Source organism: Camelina sativa, chromosome 11 (genome assembly GCF_000633955.1).
Source record: "Camelina sativa cultivar DH55 chromosome 11, Cs, whole genome shotgun sequence".
In the NCBI taxonomy this organism is placed as follows: domain Eukaryota; kingdom Viridiplantae; phylum Streptophyta; class Magnoliopsida; order Brassicales; family Brassicaceae; genus Camelina; species Camelina sativa.
In genome coordinates, this window is record NC_025695.1 from 29,976,168 (window position 1) to 30,001,307 (window position 25,140).

The 25,140-nt window shown below is 36.7% G+C and overlaps 1 protein-coding gene and 1 pseudogene across 1 annotated transcript; one reads left to right on the forward strand and one right to left on the reverse strand.

Annotated features, from left to right (window-relative positions):
• Positions 14,604–14,952, forward strand: LOC109127376 (putative defensin-like protein 126). The gene is made up of 2 exons (XM_019232003.1): positions 14,604–14,649; positions 14,750–14,952. Exons 1-2 carry the CDS (start codon positions 14,604–14,606, stop codon positions 14,950–14,952), a joined length of 249 nt encoding a protein of 82 aa, XP_019087548.1.
• Positions 18,946–22,464, reverse strand: LOC104728500 (annotated as a pseudogene).

The following is a 25,140-nucleotide window of genomic DNA, read 5'->3' on the forward strand; positions in this document are numbered from 1 at the left end:
AAACCAGGATCTCTGAAGACCTGGAATGATATCAAGGTGGCATTCCTCGACTACTTCTATGATGATGCAATATCCGATGAACTAAGGATAAAGCTTTCTACCTTTAGACAAGGACCTGTTGAATCTTACAAAGCTGCTTGGGTGTGGTTCAAAGCATACCAGAGAGACTGTCCGCATCATGGGTTCTCAGAGGTGCAGTTAATTAGTATGTATTTTCAGTGGTATTGACTGGAGATATCAGATGGCTTTGGATGTTGCTAGTGATGGGAACTTCAAGACTAGGTACCCAGATGAAACGGAACAATTGATTGAAAGACTAGCCTCAAGCAACAACACTAAGAATGCGGACTTAGAGCGAAAAAGAGCACATGAAGGCAATGGTTCAAATCAGTTTGCTGCGGTGAATGCTAAGTTGGATACAGTGCACAATCTTCTTGTGGGAAAGAAGTCTGTCCATTTTGCTGAAGTTGTTGAGACTTTTGAACCAAAGCCAGAAATTACAGAAGATGTCAAGTATGTGTATGGAGCTGGATATCAAAATCAGAGATTTGGTCAAAAGAATTCATTCTCAGGAAATCCAAACAACAACTTCACTAGGAACTATGGTTCTTCTTCTTACCAACCCCTCCCTCCACCCAATTCAGAGAGCAAGATGGAATCAATGATTGAGCAGATTCTTCAAGGTCAACAGAAGTTAACAGTAGACTTCAATAGGAAGATTGATTATGTATACACTGAGTTGAATGGAAAGTTTGAAGCATTAAACACTCATGTCAAGAAGCTGGAGAATCAAGTAATTCAGACTGTTGGGTCTGTTAAAAGACAAGAAGAACTTATTTCTAGAAGAACAGAGATGAACCCCAAGCATGCTTGTAATGCAATTTTGGTGAAGGAAGCAGATGATGATATGGTAGTGGAGCTAGCATCCACCGATGCACAGCAGCATGGTGATTGCATCGATCGACAAAACATCAGGATTGATCGACACCCCCCACGAACAGCTTCGGTTTCCCTTCAAGTTCCACCATCTGATTCAGAGCAAGCTTATAAACCGAAGGCTCCTTTTCCTAAGCCTAGGAGATCCAAACAGGAGATTGAAGAAGCTAGATGCAAGGCTATGATGGACAAGGTGATGATAGAGATGCATTTGATTGATGCAGTCAAGTTTTCTCCTGGTATTAAGCGATATGTGAAGAGAATGGTTACCAATGGTTTGAGTCCTGAGGAAGGAGCACTGCTTACAAAGGATGTCAGCTCAATTCTGTTGAAGCAGCCTCCACAGAGGAAGAAGGATAAGAAGCAGGAGTTGGTTGTCTCAAAGGAAGTAAGTCCAGTGATTCAAAGTAGGATTGCAAAGAAGTTACCAGATCCTGAAAGCTTTGTACTTGATTGCTCTATCTCCACAGGAAGGTTTCCTCACTCACTTTGTGATCTTGGCTCTAGTATTAACCTGATGCCCCATTCTGTTGCTGTGAGACATGGGATGACGGATTTCAAGCCAACTAAGATCTCTTTTATCTTAGCTGATCAATCCAGAAGAATTCCTGAAGGTGTCTTGGAAGATATTCCTATTCAGATTGGAGATTGCATGATTTCCACTGACTTTGTGGTGCTGGAATATGACAAAGAGCCTAGTGATCCACTCATCTTAGGACTATCATTCTTGGCTACAGTTGGTGCTATCATTGATGTTAAGAAGGGACACATAGCCTTGAATGTAGAAGATTTGGTTATGAACTTTGAGATGGACAAGCTGAGAAGGGTTCCCACTATTGATGGTCAGACGATTTCTGTGGAAATTGTTTCTGATGATGATCCGCTAATAGAGCTTCATGGAGACATTACTGCTGGGTATGTCAAAGAGATGGAGACTGTTGAGGAAGTGAGTAAGCAAGCTGTTAAGCTTGAAGATTGGAGTGGAGATCATCTAATCAGTACTAGAGACCATGATGAGGTTCTGATCCATGACAAGTTGCTGGTAGATGATGTTTTTGTAATGGAAACACGGATTGCTGAGGAAAGTTGCAGAATCGTTGAAGAAACACGAGTTGCAGGCCCATCATCGATCGAAGCATCTGTTGTATCGATCAACACACCTCCACGAGTTGACCTGGACTTGTCTAAAACCGAAGATACTAGAGTTGATTTCTTAGCTGCAAGTCCTAGACCAGTTGTAAAGCTGAAATCTCACCATTCTATAGTTCAGAACCCACAGGTAAGGCCAAGTTATGCATCTTCCTCAACCAAACCTTCTCCTATCATTAATAAGAATTTCAAAGGTATAAAAACTGTTTTGCTGTTAACCAAGCCACGAGATTATCGTAGAGCGCTTGTTTCTTCTGTTAATGATTTTGCAGAACTTAAAAGAAAGTCACCCATACCTCAGTCCCGCCCTGGTCATGTTCCTCACATCCTTGGCAGACCTCATGCACCTAAAGCTTATACACCCCCTTGGATGAAGAGGACATTCTCTCGGAAGCATTCATTGCCATGTTCCCATCCACCGGATGCCTGAGATCCGACATAGTCAAGCTAATAACTGAAAACAAGTGCTTAGTAGGAGGCAACCTACTCATAGGTTTTTCTTTTCCACTTAAATTGAGTCATTTTTATTCTTGCTTTGAGTCAGTTTGAATTTGTATTGAATTATGAACTTCTATCTATCATGTTGCGTTTAATCTTGTGTTTGAGTGATTCTTAGCAGTGCTAACATCCAAGGAATGAGAAAAACCCAAATTAATCGCATCTAACTTAGGAGTAATGTTCGAACTCTCTGCATTTGCAGAGTGCATCGACCGACACACCATCGGCATCGGTCGACACAGAACATCCGGATTGATAACACGATTTTGTTCACAATTTCAATACTTATTCGTTTTTGTTTATTTTTCTTCACCAATCTCTTACTTGATAACACTGGGGACAATTTCGTTTTAAGTCTGGGGGAGGCAGTTACTAACTACGTTTTTGTTTTTGAGCGTCAGTCCAAAAAAAAATGGTTTTATTGAGTCAAAATTTTGTTGGGAACTATGATTTTTCTTTTTAGTGTACCGCCTTGGTTGATTAATGCTGCAGATTGAATCCAGAATCCGACTAATGAAAAATCCAAAGGCTGACCAGTAAACCAGAGACATCCGAATTTCCAACAGAATTCAAAAAAGTCTTAGGTAATTTCTGCGCTTTTCTTTTTACCTCATCAAGGAGATTGATGTTCATAGAGCTTGACTCCTTGTTCATACTTGACAAGTAAGATTTCAGAAAAAGAAAATGGTACTCCTCTCCCTTATTGAAGTTTAAAAGATTATTCTTGAGAGCTTTGTTAAAAAAAAAACAAAAAAGAGAATAAAAGATGAGATGATTTTGATCAGTTTAGAGAGATAGGGAAATTACATGTGACCTCATTATTCTACTCTTGAGTCAAATGATCACACAAAGCTTGGAAGCGAGGGGTAGGTAAATTACCGATGACCCCATTATTTGCCGACAACTTTGAGTAAAAAAAAGAAGAAGATAAAAAAAAAACAAAGCAAAGCTCTAAGGAAGATAAAATGAAATAAGTCTCGGGGAGAGAAAGAGTACCACATGTGGTAAAAGATATGTCTTGCTTGTTATGGTATAGTACGGGAATGAGTCTAGAAGGTTCTTGACATTGATCAAATTGATGAGACCCACCGATGAAGGCTTCAAGGAGGAAGTAGTGGAATTTGGTTTGAATTTGGGATGCTATGAAAGTCAACGGAGAAGTACATGGTGGTTCGATTTGGATTTATCTGCTAAGCATATGAATTATGGTTTGGATGACCATGGCATTACATTAAAAAGAAAATGAGTTTCTGCGTCAAACCTCTTTCACAGGTCTAAGTTTATGTTTTGCTTGAGGGCAAGCAAAAGTTAAGTCTGGGAGAATTGATATATCATGGTTATTAGGTGTTTTTAGCCATGCTATAATAGAGTCTTTTTGGTGTTTTTAGAGTCTTTTTGAGGTTTTATAGGATTTAGCATGGATAAGAGCATAATGGAGCTAAATAGAAGGATTTGGAGCATAATCAAGCATTAAGGCTGAGTTACGAAGTTGGGAGACCAGTTCAAGAGTAAGCATGAATCGATGCTTCATATGTGTCGATCGATGCATAGCCAAAGAAGACAAATCAGAAGTTTTCCCACAAGTTTTGAAGATTTACAGAACCGCCCCAAAATTTTTCATATTTGCATCCCTGGACGTGTTTTAGGAATATTTATAGGATTTTTATGCAGTTGATTACATTACAGTTTTAACATATATTACTTTATTATATTTTATAATAGTAAATGTTTCACCACTGTTCCTATTAGGCTATAAGGCCCCCCCTCAGCTTATTCACTAGTATATTGTCGGTTTGTATAGATCAATTAGGTCTAAGTTGTATATTGTATATAAGGCTCTCAGCTAGCCACCGTAATCAATAAGAAACTTATTTTACTGCCTCTTGTGTTTCTTGATATGGTATTAGAGCACAAAACCTAACTACTAAAAGGTTTTGTAATCTATCATGTGATCTCTCCTTCTCTTGACCTAACTTCCTTCTAAAAGATGAACACCAAATCCGCTCTTTCTAATACTACAGCTCCGGCTCGTGTTGTAACACGACGAAAGATTTCACCATATGATCTTACTTCAGGAGACAATCCTGGTACTCTAATCTCCAAACCTCTTATGCATGGACCTAACTACGACGAATGGTCTACAAATTTGCGATTGGCTTTAAAGGCAAGAAAGAAATTTGGTTTTGCAGACGGCTCTATTCCTCAACCTGTTGACATTGATCCTGACTTTGAAGATTGGTCTGCAAACAACGCTTTGGTGGTTTCATGGATGAAACTCACCATCGACGACAGCATAGCAACATCGATGTCTCATCTCGATGATTCTCACAAGCTCTGGACACATCTTCAGAAACGTTTTGGAGTTAAGAATGGACAACGTATTCAGCGCCTCAAAACAGAGTTAACGACTTGTCGTCAAAAGGGTTCCCCTATTGAAACAACCCGCTGGTTGAGGTTCTTCCCTTAACAATGTTTCTGCTCCAGGTCTTAGTGCTAATGCAACAAGTTCGTTTTCATCCTCTTCGCTGACTAATGCCGATCGTATTGGTATTACTGGTTTGAACGAAGCACAATGGAAACAGTTGGTCCAACTGCTTGAGGAGCTAAACTCAACATCCTCTGCTCAAAAATCTGGTACATTCTCTCTCAAATCTTGGATTATTGATTCTAGAGCTACACATCATATGACTGGCACACTTGATTTCTTACGTGATGTGAGTGATATGCCTCCGGTTCTTATCAAACTTCCCGATGGCCAATTTACAACTGCTACAAAACAAGGGTGTGTTCATCTAGGATCATCTTTAGAACTTCATGAAGTGTTTTTTGTCAATGGGCTGCACTGTCATCTGATCTTGGTCTCCCAATTGACTAAAGCACGTCATTGCATTTTTCAGATTACTGACAAAGTTTGTATTAATCAGGATCACACCACACTGATGCTGATTGGCGCCGGTAAGGAGCTGCATGGCTTGTACTTTTTCCGAGGAATGGAAACAGCAGCGGTAATGACGAACTCGGATTCATCTTCCCAACTGTGGCATTGTCCTCTAGAACATCCTTCTTTGAGATCTTTAAAGTTGTCGAAGTTACTGCTACTAATATTGCTTTTGATTCAAAGACATGCGAAATCTGTATTCAGTCTAAACAGACAAGGAATTCTTTTTCTTTTGAGTTATAATAAGACGAGTTTTCCTTTTGAATTGGTGCACTGTGATCTTTGGGGTCCGTATCAAACAACTTCTATCTGTGGCTCTCGTTATTTTCTAACTCTTGTTGATGATTATTCTAGTGTTGTATGGTTTTATCTTTTACCTTCCAAACAATAAGCTCCAATACATCTTCGGAATTTTATTGCCTTAGTCGAACGTCAATACTCTACTAAAATCAAAACTATCCGGAGTTATAATGGTTCTGAATTTGTTTGCCTCATGATATATCATAGTTATTAGGTGTTTTTAGCCATGATATAATAGAGTATTTTTGGTGTTTTTAGAGTCTTTTTTAGGTTTTATAGGATTTAGCATGGATATGAGCATAATGGAGCTAAATAAAAGGATTTGGAGCATAATCAAGCATTGAGGCTGAGTTACGAAGTTGGGAGACCAGTTCAAGAGTAAGCATCGATCGATGCTTCATATATGTCGATCGATGCATAGCCAAAGAAGACAAATTGGAAGTTTTCCCACAAGTTTTGAAGATTTACAGAACCGCCCCAAAGTTTTCCATATTTGCATCATTAGTCCCTGGACGTGTTTAGGAATATTTATATGATTTTTATGGTCATTGTTTAGACCTAAGTTATTTTCTGCAACCTTTTTGAGAGAAGAAATATTGAGACCTTTTGGGAGAGAGATTTGAACTCCTTCGAGAGAAGAATTCCTGAACTCCGTTCTTATTTCTTGATATCTATTGCTTATTATTCAGAAAAGATGTTTTGTTCTTCATTGAATATGTCTGAGTAGTTTGCTTGTTAGGTTCAAGGTTTTTCACAAGAATTTTATGATTTATTAGATCTGTTTATTTAGGGTTCAATTATCTTCTGTGATCTTCATCTTAGGTTGTTCTTCATATTAATTCTTGATTGATCACCTACAATTCATACCTTAGGAAAATAAATTGATATGAGAATATAATTGATTTTCCTAGTAAAACCTTTTGATGAGCAAAATTACTTCTTGCAAAGAGATTTGATTTAGTAATTTTGTGAACAATCTAAACTTGTTTTTAAAGCTGATTTATTACCTAGAATTTTGCAAAGAGATTTGGATTTACTAATTTTAAATTTTGATAATATTTGCAGTGAGAACTGATTTATTTTACAAAAGAGTTTAGAGTTCTAGATTTTATTTAAATTGCTTGAACCCTATTAAATTATTGATTTAATATTCTGTAATTTCCTGAGAAATTCCCTAGGCCTAGCGTTTTTAATTCCTGAATTTACAACACTTTTGAATTCTATTTTTGCATTGCTTTTAAATTAATATTTTGGTTTAGCATAATAAAAAGATTATTAATTCTATTGTGTGAATCTAGAGTCTTTGTGGATTCGATCCCTAGGTACTACAATTGATATCTTAATTTGAGAAAGTAGGTGAGGGTTAAATTTGAGCATATCACCTCACCTCATTTTTTGCTCAGCACGGGATAATCCATGAGACATCTTGTGTCGGTACTCCTCAACAAAACGGCAGTGTCGAACGAAAACATCGTCATATCCTCAATGTTGCTCGAACACTTCTTTTTCAAGCTGGTCTTCCCACTAAATTTTGGAGTTATTGTGCACTTACTGCTGCTTATCTTATCAACCGAACTCCTACACCACTTCTTCAAGGCAAGACGCCTTTTGAACTGATTTACAACCGCTCTCCTCCAATGAATCATCTCCGCGTTTTTGGTTGCCTATGTTATGTTCATAATCAAAAGCATGGAGGAGATAAGTTTGTTAGTCGTAGCACCAAGTCGATTTTTCTTAGGTATCCTTTTGTGAAGAAAGGATGGCGTGTTTACAATTTAGACACGGGCGTGGTTTCTATTTCTCGCGAAATTGTTTTCCGCGAAACAGAAATTCATTTTCTCATCTCTGATATTGCTCCTGCGTCATTATCTTCGTCTGTTACGGTGTCAGATTTTGACATTGATGATCCGATATCATCTTCTTTGGCCTTACCGTCCACTACACCGGTTGCTCCGACAGTTGCTGATATTGCTGTTTCACCGTCTCCCGCACCTGCTGTTACCAACGCTGACACTACCACTACTGTTAATGATGCATTCCCGTAAATTGAATTATCCTTCTATGATGAGGAGATGTCTTCTCCCACTACTACATAATCCTCTAGTCCACTAACAACTCCACTAGTCACTACTCCTACTTGACTGGTTCTTATTCTGACTAAGCCTCAAGTCAAAGTCTAACTTAACTAACAAATTCCTTCCCTAAATTGACACTCATGTGAGTATCAGTTAACTTTGGCATTTCGACGAGCCCTCTCAGCTCCTTCAGCTTCTTGAATGTATCCAGCTTCAACGGTTTTGTCATGATATCAGCAATTTGATCCTTTGTTCCACAGTGCACCAGCTCCACTCTTCCTTCTTTGGTTAAGTTTTTTAGGTAATGAAATCATACCTCAATATGTTTGTTGCGCCCATGATGAACTGGGTTCTTTGACAACTGAATCATTGAGCTGTTATCACACTTGATTGTGATACAGTCCTCATGATCCACTCCAATCGTGTTAAGCACCCGTGACATCCAAACCCCTTGCATCACACATGAGACTGCAACAATGTACTCGGCCTCGGTTGTTGAAAATGCAACGATGGGCTGTTTCTTTGAACTCCAAGACACTGCTCCTCCAGCCATCAAGAACACAAAACCAGATGTACTCTTCCGATCATCTAGATTACCGGCATAGTCACTGTCCGTATAAGCTTGAAACTCCATGTTTCCACCACGCTTATAATGATATTAACCTCTATTGTATTCTACACGTACCTGAGTACTCTTTTCACCACTTGGAAATGTGCTTCTGTTGGATTCTCCATGTAGCGGCTGACAAGACTCACTGCAAACTGCAGGTCTGGACGTGTAACAGTGAGATACATTAAGCTCCTAACATCTGCTTGTAGAGTGTGGTATCTAACACTGCTCCGCCTCCTTGCTTTGAAAGCTTTACTCCTGGAGCAATCAGATTGTTAACTCCATTGCTGGTCTCCATCTCGAATCTTTCAAACACTTCTCTAGTAAATTTCCTCTAGCACATATAGACACCCTCCTCCTTTTGCAAGATCTCCACACCAAGGAAGTATCTCATCTTCCCAAGGTCTGTCATGTCAAAGTTCTTCTTCATCGACTCCTTGAACTCGAGAATCAACCTTTCACAGTTCCCAGTAAATATTAGATCATCTACATACAAACTCACAATGAGAATCTGACCTTGTTCCTTTGATTTGACAAACAGAGTGTGCTCAAAGTCGCATTTCTCAAATCCCTCCCTCATGAAATAGCTTTCAATCTTGCTGACCCAGGCCCTTGGTGCTTGCTTCAACCCATACAGCGCCTTTCTCAACCTATAGGCCTTGTTTTCATCTCCAAGCTTAACAAATCCTTGTGGTTGATCCACAAAAACAAATTCGTGCAACTCCCCATGTAAGAAAGCGCTTTTCACGTCGAGCTGGTATATGGTCCAGTTTTTCCAGACTGTTGTGCCAATGATCATTCGTATGGTGTCCCACCTTGCTACTGGAGCGTAGACCTCACCATAGTCAACCCCAAATCTCTAAGCATAACCCTTTGCAACTAATCTGGCTTTAAACTTGTCTACCTCACCATCTTCATTGTACTTGGTCTTGAATATCCACTTAACACCAATGGTTTTAGTGCCTTTAGGTGTTTCCACAAGTTCCCAGGTTTGATTTCTCTCAATAGAGTACCATGGCTTCTCTCCATTCAGCATGTCTCAAAGCTTCGTCGTAGGTTACAGGATTTCCAAGTGGAGTAACTACTTGCAATCCAAAGTCATCATTCAGATAGTCATCGACAAATAAAGCTGCAACTTCTTCATCTCTGATTGCTTCTCCACACTCATTGTCACGCAAATAACTAGGAGGTGCTCTCTCACGTACTGGTCTGCCTTGATGAAACGGAGCTATAACTTCTCCGACTCCGACTTCTTCATCACTGCTAGCAATCACCTCGGCTTCCTCGACTTCTTCCTGAAAATATTCTTCCTCACCTTCAATATTTTCTCCATCGTTCTCCCAAGTTAGACCAGTTGATTGACTTGCAGCTTTTGTCGTCGAGCTTTGTTCGTTTTGCCTCTGGAATGTGAACATGACCAATACACCCAAATACTCGAAAATGCTTCACATTCGGCTTAAGACCACTCCAAACTTCTTCTGGTGTTTGATCTTGCAATGCATTGGTCGGACTGCGGTTAAGAACATAGGTTATCCACTTAACTCCCTCTGCCAAAAAAAACCTTTGGCATCTTCCTTTTTGACAGAGTGCTTCGAACCAGGTTCATAATGGTTTGGTTTCTCCTCTCTGCTACTCCGTTCTGTTGTGGTGTATAGGTTGCTGTCAACTGTCGCTTGATACCGTGATCTCTACAGAACACTTCAAACTCCTTTGAACAGAACTCTCCACCTCTATCTGTTCTTAAACATCACACTGACAAACCAGATTCTTTCTCCACAAAAGCTTTAAAATCTTTGAACTTCTGGAAAGCTTCAGACTTTTCAACAATCAAGTAACTCCACATTTTCCTACTGTGATCATCAATAAAAGTCAGGAGATATCTCTTGTGACTCATGGAGACCAGAGTGATTGGTCCACATATGTCAGCGTGTATCAGCTGCAGGTTCTTGGAAGCTCTCCATGTGCTCTTCTTCGGGAGAAATTCACGTTTCTGTTTTCCCACCAAGCAGTTCTCGCATTGTGGGAGTCGAGGACAGGAATCCCTGTTACCATTCCCTTGGAGCTTAAGCTTTGAAGACTTTTTTAGTTCAAATGAGCAAATCTACAGTGCCACAGATGAGTGTCGCTTGTTGTTTCCACTTGAAGCGCCATGTCTGAGCTTATCATTTGAGCAATGATCACAAACATTTGGTTTGCAGTCATCTGAGTTTCGACAATGAGCCCCTTAGATGGATGGTAGATCTTGCATACTCCCTCTTGGATCGGAAACACTAGGCTCCTTTCTTGCAGCTGACCAATACTTAGCAGATTGTTACTAAGCTCAGGAATGTAATACACATCCTGTATTACTTGTATCAACCCATTCACTTTGAGCTTTATGCTCCCTTTTCCTTGCACCATCATCCTCGAGTTGTTTCCCAGTTTCACCGAGTGTCGAAAACCTTCATCGATGTCAACAAACAACTTCTTTGTTCCACTCATGTGATTACTGCAACCACTGTCCAGAAACCACAAATCTTCCATCTTCGACCCAGTCAGCTCCACTTGTGCCATCAGTAGAAGTTCTTCCTCCTCATTGAACTCTACATAGTTCACTTGCTTCTCTAGACTAGGACATTTGAACTGAAAATGTCCTAGCTTATGACACTTGTAACACTCAATCAACGCCTTGTTGAATGATACTCCTTTTTCACGTCCCCTGCCTTGACCTCGGAAAGAGCTTCATCTTCCTCTTCCCCTTGCTCCACTCCAGTTATAGGCTTCATGGGTCACTTTCAACACTTGCTCTTCTTTTACGATTCCTTTAGAGTGTCTTGTTATCTTCTGCTCATGACATCGTAAAGAGCTTTGAAGTGCATCCACGGAAAGACTATTTATGTCTTTGGATTCCTCAGTTGAGCACACTACATTGTATGTGAACTTTTCAGAGAGTGTCCGTAGGATCTTCTCCACAATCTTGGCTTCCTGAATCTCTTCTCCAAGATTTCCCATGTCTGTTACAACTAGCAGCACTCTTGAGAAGTACTCTACAATTCTCTCTGTTTCTTTCATCTCCAGAATCTCAAACTCCCTTCTCAAGCGCTGAAGTTGTGCTCGCCTCACACGCTCATCGCCTTGAAACTTGGTTTTCAAAGAATCCCACAATTGCTTGGCCGTGTCCTTATGAATTATCTGTTTCAGAATCGACTTGTCGATTGCTTGAAACAAATAGTTCTTCACCTTCAAGTCAGTCACCTTCTTATCAGCTAACTCTTGTCTCTGTGCTCCATTGAGGATCTCCCCACGAGCTGGCTCAACGTAGCCTTTCTCGATCAAATCCCACCATTCCTTGGATCTCAAGAGATTCTCCATTAGCATACTCAAATGCTCAAAGTCACCATCAAATTTTGGAATTGCAAGCATGCTCTGACTCTCTCCTGACATCATGTTTCACTCACCCTTTTAAACTCACTCTCTCACGAAATTCTCACCACTCAGATCTAGCTCTGATACCAATTTGTTATAGTAAACTAGAAAACAGAATGATGAGAACAAATACTCGGTTCTACTCTTATTCATCGAAGGCCTTAAATAGCCGATTACAAGAAACAACTGCCTCCTACATTATCGGAGGTCTTTAACAACATGAAACAACAACTCCACTAACAACTCCACTAGTCACTACTCCTACTTGACCGGTTCTTATTCTGACTAAGCCTAAAGACAAAGTCTAACTTAACTAATAATTACTTCAGGTGTTGAGCCCACTAGTTATACCAAAGCTATTCTTGATGAATTGGCGCAATGCGGTTTCCGATGAAATTGTTTCACTCTAAAAACTTGGTACTTGGACAGTTGGAGATTTACCTCCAGGAAAGAAAGCATTGGGTTGCAAATGGGTATTTCGTCTCAAATACAATTCAGATGGTACACTAGAACGTTACAAGGCCAGACTGGTTGTCCTTGGAAACAATCAAACAGAAGGTGTTGATGATATCAAAACATTTGCTCTGGTTGCAAAAATAGTTATGGTTCGTGCGTTTCTTCAATAAGTTGTTTCTCTTGATTGGGAAGTACATTAGATGGATGTCCATAACGCTTTTCTTCATGGTGATCTGAATGAAGAATTCTATATGAAGTTTTCTCCTGGTTTTCAAATGACTGATACTACCAAAGTTTTATGTTTACGGAAATCATTGTATGGTTTAAAGCAAGCTCCCATGTGTTGGTTTGCCAAACTTACTTCAGCTCTCAAGAACTATGGTTTCACAGATGATAAATTTGACTCCTCTTTGTTTATTTTTGAGCGCGAAGGTGTGCGTCTTCATGTGCTTGTTTATGTGGACGATTTGATTATCACCGGCTCCTCAGTTTCTGTAATTCATGAGTTTAAGCGCTACTTGAGCTCCTGTTTTTACATGAAGGAATTGGGTGTGTTACGGTATTTTTTGGGTATTGAGCTTGAAGTCTGGCTGGGATTTATCTCTGTCAACGCAAATACGCTCTTGACATAATCTCGGAAACTGGTTTTCTTGGAGTTCGGCCTGTTTCTTTTCCTCTTGAACAGAATCATCACCTTGCCTTAGCTGATGGTAAGACTATTCCTGACGCCATACAATATCGTCGTCTCGTCGGTCGTCTTATTTATCACGGTACCACAAGACCTGAACTCTTGTATGCTATTCATATACTTTCACAGTTTATGAAAGAACCAAAACCAGATCACTGGGAGGCTGCTCTTCGTGTTGTTCGATATCTCAATTACAGCCTGGGACAGGGTATTCTTCTTCACTCTACCATGGATGTGGTTCTGAATGCTTGGTGTGATTCCAGTTTTAGCTCATGTCCTCTTACAAGTCGTTCACTTACTGGTTGGTTTATTCAATTGGGTGGTTCCTTTGTCTTGGAAAACTCAAAAGCAAGATGTTGTTTCTCGTTCCTCGGTAGAGGCAGAGTATTGGGCCATGACCGACACCGTTAGTGAGCTTTTGTGGATACGCCAGTTACTTCATACGCTTGGTATTCAGTGTCCTACTTCGATTACTGAGTATTCGGATAGTCTATCCGCTATTTGTCTTGCCGCCAATCCAGTATACCATGCTCGCACAAAACATGTAGGTCGTGATTGTCATTTTATTAGGGAAGGTATTATCCGCGGTGTTATTGCCTCCAAACATGTTACCACAAAGTCTCAACTTGCTGACATTTTAACAAAGGTTTTAGGAGAAAAAGAGTTCGAGAATTTTCTTTTCAAGCTGGGTATTTGTAACCTCCACACTCTAGCTTGAGGGGAAGGGCATTGGGCTATAAGGCCCCTTAGCTTATTCACTAGTATATTGTCTGTTTGTATAGATCAATTAGGTCTAAGTTGTATATTGTATATAAGGCTCTCAGCTAGCCACCGTAATCAATAAGAAACCTATTTTACTGCCTCTTGTGTTTCTTGACAGTTCATAACAATACAAAAAATATCAAAATCATTAAACCAACATATAGAGCATAAAAATATATAAATGAGAACCACATAAAATTTTGATAAAGAGAACATAAAATAAAGTAATTCTCTTTACTTGTTTCTAATTCACCAACTAATTTAACTTATGTTGACTAAAAATAATATAATTATCTTTACTTGTTTGTACTTTGTAATTCACTAACTAATTTTTTAAACTTGTCTTGACTAATGTAATGTCTTTGGTACTTGTTGTCTGGCTTTTTCAACCGTTCTTATTAGTTTTATACAAGTTGACAGACAAAATCATACTTCTTTTATAAGCTACAAAATTCATCAAATTCATCAAAAAAATTTAAAAACAGATTCTAATTATTTTCTTTGACTAGAATAATTATCTTCTTTGACTAGAACTTTTTTTGGCCGAAATAGTAGGTTTATAAACAAATACTCTATATATGGTTTTAATAAAAAGAATCATACATAAAGGGAAAATATCAATTTGATAATATATGCATATATCTGAAGAATATATATATATATGTGTTTTTATATATATATATATATATGTGTGTGTGTGTATATGTATGTGAAAGTTCATCATACACTAACACTACCACTACTCTTATTGTTTTTGTATTTTGAAAAATCCAATTACAATAAAAAATGATCAAATTCACCTTTCGTGTTGTCTACATTATCCTTATTCTAGGTTTTTTTTTTGCTTTACCATCTCTAAAACTATGAAAAAATCTTGTCGTTTTACTACCATGAAATTGATAACGTTGTGTGTTTAAATATTATTTTTACAGGATTGATGGTGAATGAGATTCAAGGAAAACAAGGAATATGTCATAAGATTTTAGCAGACACTGATTGTGGTCTTGGCTCTTGTACCGCTCTGTGCTTACAACTAAGGAAAGGAACTGGCAAGTGTGTTGCAACAAATGATGGAAGCTTGATATGCCTCTGCAATTTTCATTGCATTATTCCTGATTTTTTCACTTTATTTTGAAATCTATAGATCATCACTAATTATAATAGAGAAAGTCATATCCGATTGACAAAAACAAAAAAAAGTGAAAGTCATCTCCATTCCGATTTTACGAAATTATGAAATGTGATCCGAACTTAACCCAAACAACCTATAGGTAAATAACCGGAAACTGAAATGTTAAGTCAACAAAAAAATAAAAAAATAAAAAAAAATACTTCTCAAGATATCTTGCGATCATCCGCCAATTTTTTTTATGGGTTCTATGTCAACTTCCGGTGTATGAGCCCACGTGTATCTGACGAATGGTTTGTTACGTTCGGGAGGCTTTAGATACTTGTTTATCAACCTTACAAATTATCACATGATATTTTGCAATATTTTATTTTCACTTACACAATTTCAAAATACACTTATTTTTTTGGTCAAAGGTTCTAAAAAAACGAGTCGGATTATTTCAGTTTGATACTAATTCGACCTAGAGATCTGATAAAAAATAATTTGTTTTTTTGTTTTCGAATTGTGCTAGAGAACATATTACAAAAAAAAAAATAGCCATTATAAAGTTTCGAAATGCAATGACATATCTGTTATTATAAATAAGAATATAAAAAAATTATAACATAAGATTTGTCTGTACATGACATGCACAATTACCTAATTGTAAATCTCTCATAAAATATTGTGTGTCTACTTCTAAAAATAATAATATACTCCCTCTGTTTCATAAAGAATTTCATTTTAGAGAATTTTTTTGTTTCACAAAGAGTGTCATTATATATTTCCAATGTGTTTTTATGCTAAATTTTTAAATTAACTCTTAAACCCAAAGTTCTTTTCATTGATTTTAAAATATCAACCACTTATTAAATATGGGTAAACATGTAAAATTCAACATTTTCTTAATTTGTGAAATATCTACTGATCTCATATTCACTAGCATCATAACAAAGTCATATAACAAGCAACCTAACATCCGTTCTAGACAATATTATTCATTTTTAGCAACCTAACAAAAGCATTGAACAAGTAACTAAGCCGCTAGAACACCCTTTTTTTCATCGCTTTGATTTCACGACCACACTTTTCCTTTACCTGCACCGCAAATAACAATTGAGATGCATGAGTATTATAACAAATGCTCAGTGAGGCAATCATACCGTCAGGGTACAAATGTCACTAAGACCACTATCAAGACACAAGCATCACCAAGACAACCCCCATGATACAAAACGTCACGAAGGCTGCCATCGAGGCAAACATCCTGAATAATCACCACACTTCTAAAAATAGCAAAGTTCTAACTCCAATTAAACATTTCACTTTTAAAAACTTTTTATTTATGGAAATTTTCTGTTTATAGAAACCCCGAACTATTTCCTTTTTCCATAAAAACATAAATCAAATAAATAAATACATATCTTATTAATCAGAAAATGTCATAATCGTTACAACATCAACGAAAATACATAATGAAAAATAAGATACAATGACACCAAGACAACTAAACGAAAACTGAAAATCAAGGATAGACAAGCTCAAGCCTTGACTTGCTTCTCAAACCACTTTTTCAATCTTGCCTTCATCCTCGCCTCTCCCTCCCAAGTCTCCTCCTGCACGCACCCATAACCTCAGACAACTTCAGCCTATATGCAACCGGTCCTATCCGCTCAACCACTCTGAACGGACCCATGTAACTCGGACTTAACTTAGTCTTTGTCAATGACCTATTCGGACCCTGCAACATGGCTATCTTGAGGTACACTCTATCTTCCACCAGGAACTCAATGTCCTTCCTTCTGTGATCAGCATAACTCTTCTGCCGATCCTGAGTCTCCTTCATGTTCAGCTTGATCACCCGAATATCCTCCTCTCCCCCACCTGAGTCCAGCACAATGGTGTGCGACATGGCCTCCCATACAATGCCTCATAAAGTCATACCAATACTCGCCTGATAGCTGTTGTTGTAACCAAACTCTACCAGGTTCAGGTGATCAGCCCAGTGACCACCCCGGTCCAGCACACACATCCTCAACAAATCCTCCAGAGTCTGGATCGTCCTCTCTGACTACCCATCTATCTGAGGATTGTAAGCTGTACTTATATTCACCTTAGTGTCCTACCTGTTTGAAACAACTTCCAGGACGTTGAAGTGAACTTGGAATTTCTATCTGACACTATGCTCACAGCCACACCATGCAACCTCACTATCTCCCCCACATATTTTTTAGCCAAAACTGTCACTCCATTAGTCTTCTTAATAGCCAGAAAATGTGCAGACTTATTCAAACGATCTACAATCACCCAAATAGCATCTATAGTCCGTGAAACATGCAAACTAACCATGAAGTCCATCGCGATTATATCCCACTTCTACTATGGAATAGGTAAACTCTGCAGCAGTCACCCGGCACCTGATGCTCCGCCTTCACTAACGTATAAGTATCGCACTTCATGACCACTAGTAAAATTTACTCATATAGCCACAACTTTCCCAAGACATATTTGTGGCTAAAAAAACAAGCCACAAATTAATCAGGAAATAGCTACGAATCGTTGGAAACCATAAACCGTAGCTTTTTATGACAACTTCGTTACTAAAAGCTACGAGAAAACCATGAAAACTATCGGGGCTAGTTAGCTACAAATTTGCCACAAAAAAATTTGTGGTTTATAGCTACGAGATGCCACGGTAATAAGTCGTGACAAATTAGCTACGAACTAACCACACTATCTCCGTGGCTATTTAGCCACGAAGCCTCACCGTTATAAATCTGTGACTATGTTTGCTAGTGAAATTTGGGGAAAGTAGGAAAATTTGGGCCTAAAAAATTTGGAATTGTGGAGAAAAAAACCTAATCTATTTTTTTGGCTAAATATATTTTAATTCCACAGATTCTTCGAAATATTCCTTCAAAAGTATTTTTAAAATTCTTCCATTAGGAAAAAAAAACAAATCAGCACAGGCCATATAGAATACAGTTTAATTTTTCTTTGTTAGTCATATTAAATAGATGTTGCTTCCTTTTAGGCTTAACTTGTTCACTTTTACTGTTTGTGAAAAAAAAATATATATATATATGGGCTATATGTTTTCAGTTTTCTGTTCGGGCCAAACTTATTTTGTTATCCTTTTGAACCACTAACTTTGATTGCCTGTTGAACGTTTGGCCCAACTTTCCCGAAATCAGATATATAAGCCCAGATTAGGCCGAAGATCAATTTTTTTGTGTCACTAGAATAATATTTTTTTTATTGTATTTCCTTATCTAATATCACTTCCTTTCTTAACCTAACCAGAATTTAATCCGGTACACCGCGAGATATTTTTAATTTTAAAACTAGGTAGTAATCCGTGCTACAGCACGGACCAAAATGTTTATTATTACTTGAAATTAATAATATTGTATCAGTTATTTTCAGATTATTTCACCATTTCCGATGTATTAAAAATTCAAATGTACTTATTTTAGACATTTGATTTCAGTGAGCACGATATTGACTCTAACACATACTACATTCCATTCTTATATCATTATCTTTGGTACTGTAACCTAATGTATTAGTTGTAGCCTTATGCTTTTGTTTCTATAAATGTGTATATATTATTATAATTTCTTCAATCTAAAAATATTGTCCAGTTAGTTTTTAAAATATTTATAACGAATATAATGACTGTACTAAGTTATTCAACTTGTCTAATATTATATATAATATATACATGGTTAAATAATTGGAAATAATATAGTAGTATAATTTGAAATATAATAAATATGTGAAATAAATTAAATAAACGAAACTCAATATGTCAATATGAGATAAAACGAATTTGGTGGAGTACATAAATAATAAGATTTTAGAAATTTATTTGATGGGTGAAAAAGTAAACAAAAACCTGCAAAAAATAAAAAAAATCTATGATCAAATAATTTAAACGACGAACAAAGCTATAAATTTTGAAAGAATGGAAACAGAGTAAAAACAGAATCTTACGAAGCTATGCACGAATCAGGATCAAATGTTTTGGAAAACCTCTTTGAAGACGACATTCCTTGTTTTTTTTGAGGTTTTCCTTTTGGGTCAGTAATGAGAATTTTCAATCCTGATTTACTGCTTACACGGGACATAGCTATATATAGCTGGTCATGAGAGAAAACAGGTCTAGGCAAGTATAAACCAACATTTGAGAGAGACTGACCTTGACTTTTGTTGATAGTCATTGCAAAAGCAACGTTTATCAGAAATTTTCTACGTCTCATTTTGAAAGGCAAACGGGAATCTAATGGTATTAATACCATCCTTGGTAAAAGAACAATTTTACCAACCCTCGTACCCGTGATGATTCTTGCTTGTATAACATGATCAGCCATTTGTGTAATCTGTAGTCTTGTTCCATTCATTAGACCTCCATGAGGATCAATATTGCGTAACAACATTACTGGACAACCAATTTTCAAACGAAGAGAATGGTTTGGTACTCCTGAAATCCTAATTGAGTTTAGGAAATCCGGGCTATATGCAGGATTGTCTTTATTTCTTTTATCTGCAGGATCAATACTATCTGAACTTAAGTAAACTCTTTCTTCACCTGTTAAACAATCAATGATTAAAACAAAACTATGAATCATTTTTTTAAAAAAATCCAGAAACGTCATATAGTATATAGTATATAGAGAATATTAGCAGAAAATTGTTACTAACTTTCTAATATGGATATCATATGGTCATTTATAGTGTTGACATCATCTATCGTAGGACACAAAATAGCTCTGCTTTGAAAATAGCTGGCATCCTTGGCAGTATATAACGAATTACCATATACTGCATTAATGATTGATTCAATTGGAGAGTTTACTTCTGTGATAAGCAATTCTTCTGGGATGTCAATATCAACAACTCCATCATTTGGCTCATTAAGTCTTCCTTCTCCAACATCAAGAATCCATTTCGAGAACTCTTCAATCTCCCTGGCTTCATTTGGAGTTATGTTTTGCAGCAACCTCATATTTCTTGTTAGCCTTAAAACTTTACAATGATTCCAAAGGTAAGATGAGTTGAGCGATGAGTTAACTATTTGCTCTCGACCAGCACCAACAATAACATGAAGTATCTGACGGAAATCACCACCAAAAATAATGACCTTACCCTCAAAAGGTTTATCTTCTGGATCACGCATTATATCTTTCAAACTTCTATCCAAAGTCTCAAAGCAGTATTTACTCATCATCGGAGCTTCGTCCCAAATTATCAACTTCGCTTCTTGGACTAATTCACCTAGATCAGAAGACCTTGACATTCTGCACATTGACGTTTCATGAACTTCAAGAGGAATGCCAAACCTTGAATGAACTGTTCTGCCACCTTCTAACAAAAGAGAGGCTATACCGCTAGATGCATTATTCAACACTATTTCTCCTTTGATCCTTACAGCTGCAGATAAAACTTTCCAAAGGAATGTTTTACCAGTTCCACCAAAACCATATAAGAAAAATACTCCACCTTTATCTTTGAAAATAGAGTCTATGATCTCATCATATATCTTCTTCTGCTCTTCTGTAAGCATATTTAACCACTCCAGATGCTTCTTTTTTAAATCAGTTTGATTAATGAATTTCTGTTCATCAGCAATTAACTGGTTTAAAACAGGAATATTCTCATTTTGTAGCTGGGGCAGAGATTTAAAAAACTCAAGTGAAGAACCATTTCTTTTCAACTGTTTGTTTATCTCTTGTAGACAAAATATTTTCTTCATCAATCAATGTAAGCTCTGTAAAATAAGATTTGTTAACTTATATACTACATCTAACATCAAAAAAAAAAAAATATCTTAATAAGATAGTAAATGTAATGAACCTGGTCGCTTTAATTCTTCTCTTTTCCGCCTTAATATATTCTCAGATAACATCTCCCAAGTTTCTACCCATACAATATGAAGAGTACTTAAAACAGCTGAGAGAAGCATCCTGACAAACATTTTACAAACGAACTTTGTAGAACACATGAAATGTGCTTCTTTGATACCTTCAATATATTCTTTGTCATCATCTAACAACCCAAGAGCGTAACATGCTTTACGATACGTTTTGTGTACGACACCATTCACAGTTTTAATGTGATCAAAACTGGTAGGACCTCTGATGGAATTGAGAAGTATCCTCAAATGATATGCATCATCTATGGTCAGAGGCACGTAGTTAATTCTCCCTATAGCAAATGTTCTTGTTTTTCTCCTGAAAAAATATTTCTCCTTCCCATCCCAAATAAACTTGCTTGGTATTTCTTCGTATAATAACTTTCTAGCTTCTTCATCACGCTTATTAAGTTCAAATAAAGCAAAAAACTGAGATTCATCAAGAGAGTCACGATCCATGACATTCTGTGCAGACGCACCTTCTCGGTAATAAATAGGTTGTTTGCCTTCCTCATGGAAAGTGAGTGGCACAACAGCGGTTTGCCTATAATGTATTGGATAAGCTAAAATCCTCCACATAGCTTCACATGCAGATACATATCTGAAAAGGGTTAAAAAGCTGATTTAGAATGAATAATATAAACAAAAATTGAAAATTTAAACAACAATTTAATTACCTGCCATCAAAGTACTCTTGTATTTCGTCTTTCGATGATAAAGTATTTTCATTTTGGAGATTCTTGTGACCTTCTTGTATTTTGTCTTTCGATGATGGAGTATTTTCATTTTGGAGATTCTTGTGACCTTCTTCAGTAACTTTTTTTTTATTAGGTTCAACAATGACACCAACTCGATCATTACCTTTGTGAACATACTTAAATAAGTACTTCACTGAACCTGTTTGGTTGCACCACTCCACATTAATATGAGCATGATATTTAAGCGACAAAGTCCGATTGTAAGGGACAACATATCGGTTATCACATTTGAAACTATTCTTCTCGATAAAACGCCCATCCTTTCTTCTTCTATAAACCGGGTAACCTTCCTTGTCAATGTTGGTGGTTTTAACATTCTGTTTGAACAGCTATATTCTTCCATGCAAGGAGATGATGGGTTAGCACTACTACATGGACCATGAATCATACATTCTGATATTATATTGTAGAGTTCTGGATCTTTTTCCTTGTCTAAAATTTCAGCACAAATCAACTTGTCAATTTCGTCTGCAGTAGGGAACTTGCATTTGGGATCCATCCATATGATAATATGAGCATGCGGAAGACCTCTCTTTTGAAACTCTACTGTGTACATAGCTGCACAATAATATAAATATTTTAAATATATATATGTAATGTTATAAAAGAAAGAGAAATTTTTTTATAAAAAAATGAAGAAGGTAAATAATTTAAACCTGAAACTGTTTTCCCAAAAATATGTTTTCTTGTGATGTCATCCATTAGATTTTCAAGCTTGAGCTTGAATATTTTGCAAATGGTGTCTGGCCTATCTTCAGCCTTTAGCTTCCTCTCATTGACAAATCTTACAATTTCAAGCCATTTAGGATTGCATGTGAATGTAATAAAGAGGTCTGGAAACCCAAACTTCTTACATGTAGCCATTGCATCAAGGTAGCTCTGCCTCATATACCTTGGTCCCCCAATAAAAGAAGCGAGTAGTATGAAAGAGTCTCCTTGATTGCTTAGGTTGTCGTCTCCAGCTTCTGCTGATTTCCTCAAATCTTCCTTGTATGTCCTTCAAAGTTACTTTTTTTTTTTTTTCAAATACCTGAGCCTATTTGTTTCGATCATCGTATAAGCATCTACAATAAACTGCTGTAGTAATCGCTTTGATCTTAGAAGGGGGTGCTTCTCATTTTTCCTTTCTTGAAGCCTATACGCAAACCACTGTCTCATACTTACATCCTTCTGAATCTTTTTCTTTGATTATTTAGTCTTTGATTTCCTGCCTCTTGTTATCTTTGTCTTCTAAATACCAAGTCTATAGCCATCTTCTCTTCTGGGAAAAAGCAAAGGATACTGTAGGGCTAGATATGCGACATGACATTCATGAATTCTTAGTAATTTTCCGCTTCTTTTTTGAAGGACAATATCTCGTTTATCCATATTCGCATCAATATCTCTGGGAATCAGTGCTGCAAATTCAGAGGCCGTAGGGATGTTGTATTCCCTACCATCAGACTTGCGACTTGAGATAATCCTCATATGGAAGTTTGTTTCTTCTTTCTCCATATCAAACCTATTTCTAGCCATTCTAAAAGCTTGTACATGAGGATTAACGTCGTCAAGCAATTTAATGATGCTTTCCACAAGGTCTGGCCTGAATTTTTTCGTCCCATCCTTATTACATACACGGTCTTCTTTGCTGATTTTTTTAAAAATAAGACAATAGTAAATATCCTAATACAAATTATATACATATTATCCAATTTTAAAAAACTAAAATGTTTTTGTTACCTCATAACATTCACTCTGTTTTAGACTTCATTTTGAGTGTCAACAATATAAAGTTGTTGAAACTTTGCATAATCACCAGGCTTTGGTTTTAAAGATCCCATCACATGATAGTTTTCCCCTTGCAAAGCAAACATTGATGGACCACGTCCTTTTTTAACAGATCGGTCTACCCTCCCACCCAAAGATGTAAATGAGAAAAGCATGTTGTAAGGTTTAGTGTTCTCTTTAAAGTGTCGTGACAAATCATCTTCATTTGTTAGTAGATTCCATAACATCTCTGGCGACTCTTTTAGCATAGGTAGAACAATTTGTCCATGCATACAACATCCATTATACACTGAGTTATTAGTGCTTCTTCTTCTGTCAGTCCTCTCTCCATACCAAAATATTGCACCACATTGAGTACAACTTTAATCAGGATCACCGTCATCTTTATATCCTGCCCATAAGTAATGTTTCCTCATTGACAAATCTTTTTGTTTATAAATCCATTTTAAAATATAAGTTAAAATAATACCTGCCTAGAAATTAACTGTATTCTTTGTACTTAAAGTTGCCATTCCGAATACTTTTTAAAAACTTGCCTCAAACAGGGTGAGCATCTCGTAACGTTGTTTAGCTGCATTTAAAGATGACACTCGTGGTGTAAATTGATCACCAACATTTTCATCATCAGAAGCATATTCAGATGATGATGAATTGTCTTCTCCTTGACTACTACAGTAAAACACTTGATCATCATATTCTTCTTCAAACTCTACAAAATAATAGCCGTATATTTTTCATTAATAAATGCATACTAAATATCATAGTTATTTTCTAAAAAAATAAAATTATACTGCTGTCTGAGTCCAGCTGCTCATATTGTTACTCTTCTTCTTCATCTAAATTTGTCATTTTTGAGACTTCACAAACTTTTCTTCTAAAAATATTGTTTTTGGATGCTTGAGTGGACAATCTCTCTGTGTATTATTGGAAAATTAAATTAAATAATATAGCCAACGTAGTAAAGATATATAAGATAAGTTGGTAAACATTTAAAACCATAGAGATATAAGGTAAGGTGTTAAACATAACACTACCTCTAGTTATAGTGCTATTTGTACTGAACTCATCCTGAGTTGAGTGTTTGATATTTTTTTCTGGTATATTGGTAAAATTTGTAGGTGTAGGATTGAATATTGTATTCTTTCCACGATTACTCGAGTAATTTGGCTGCACTTGGTCTATAAGTTATAAAGTTAATATAAAATTATTGTTAAAATTAAGATAATAAAAAAGTTAGAGATATATGTTAGATTAATATACCTGATAGAGTCGATGTTGCTCCTTTTCTTTTGTTGAACTTATACGTAGCTCTTTCATTATATGAGTGACTAAATGTGGGTTTAAAGGTTTGGTTTTCTGGACTTTTTTCGAGAGTGGCCTTATTTCCTGATATAAAGAAGTTATAAAATTACTTCTTGTAAATTAATAACATGACTAATAATATCACTAGACTAGTAAGATGACTAATAATAAACATTTTCTTGTAAACTTATTTACCGTAATTACCATTACAAATTTGGGATCGGTTTACCTTGTACAATATTCCTTGGTTTTCAAAGGTAGAAGATGGTGTACTATAATCAACACCTAATTGACAAAATTAAAAAAACGAAATTATTAGTTTCTGCAAATTAATAGAATTATATTTAGTATAATTGAAAAAGTAGTTAACAAAATAAAGTGAAGAATACCAGAAATTGTGTTACTTGTATTTGGAGAGGAAAGTTGGTGAGAAGATGGCCGATTAGAAATATCATTTAGAACTCTACCAAA

What these genes read in the sequence shown, in the direction of transcription:
- LOC109127376 (XM_019232003.1), top strand. Translation starts at nt 14,604, where the DNA reads ATGATCAAATTCACCTTTCGTGTTGTCTACATTATCCTTATTCTAG. An exon ending in CTACATTATCCTTATTCTAG is followed by an intron (nt 14,650 to 14,749) that starts GTTTTTTTTTTG and finishes TTATTTTTACAG; the next exon opens with GATTGATGGTGAATGAGATT.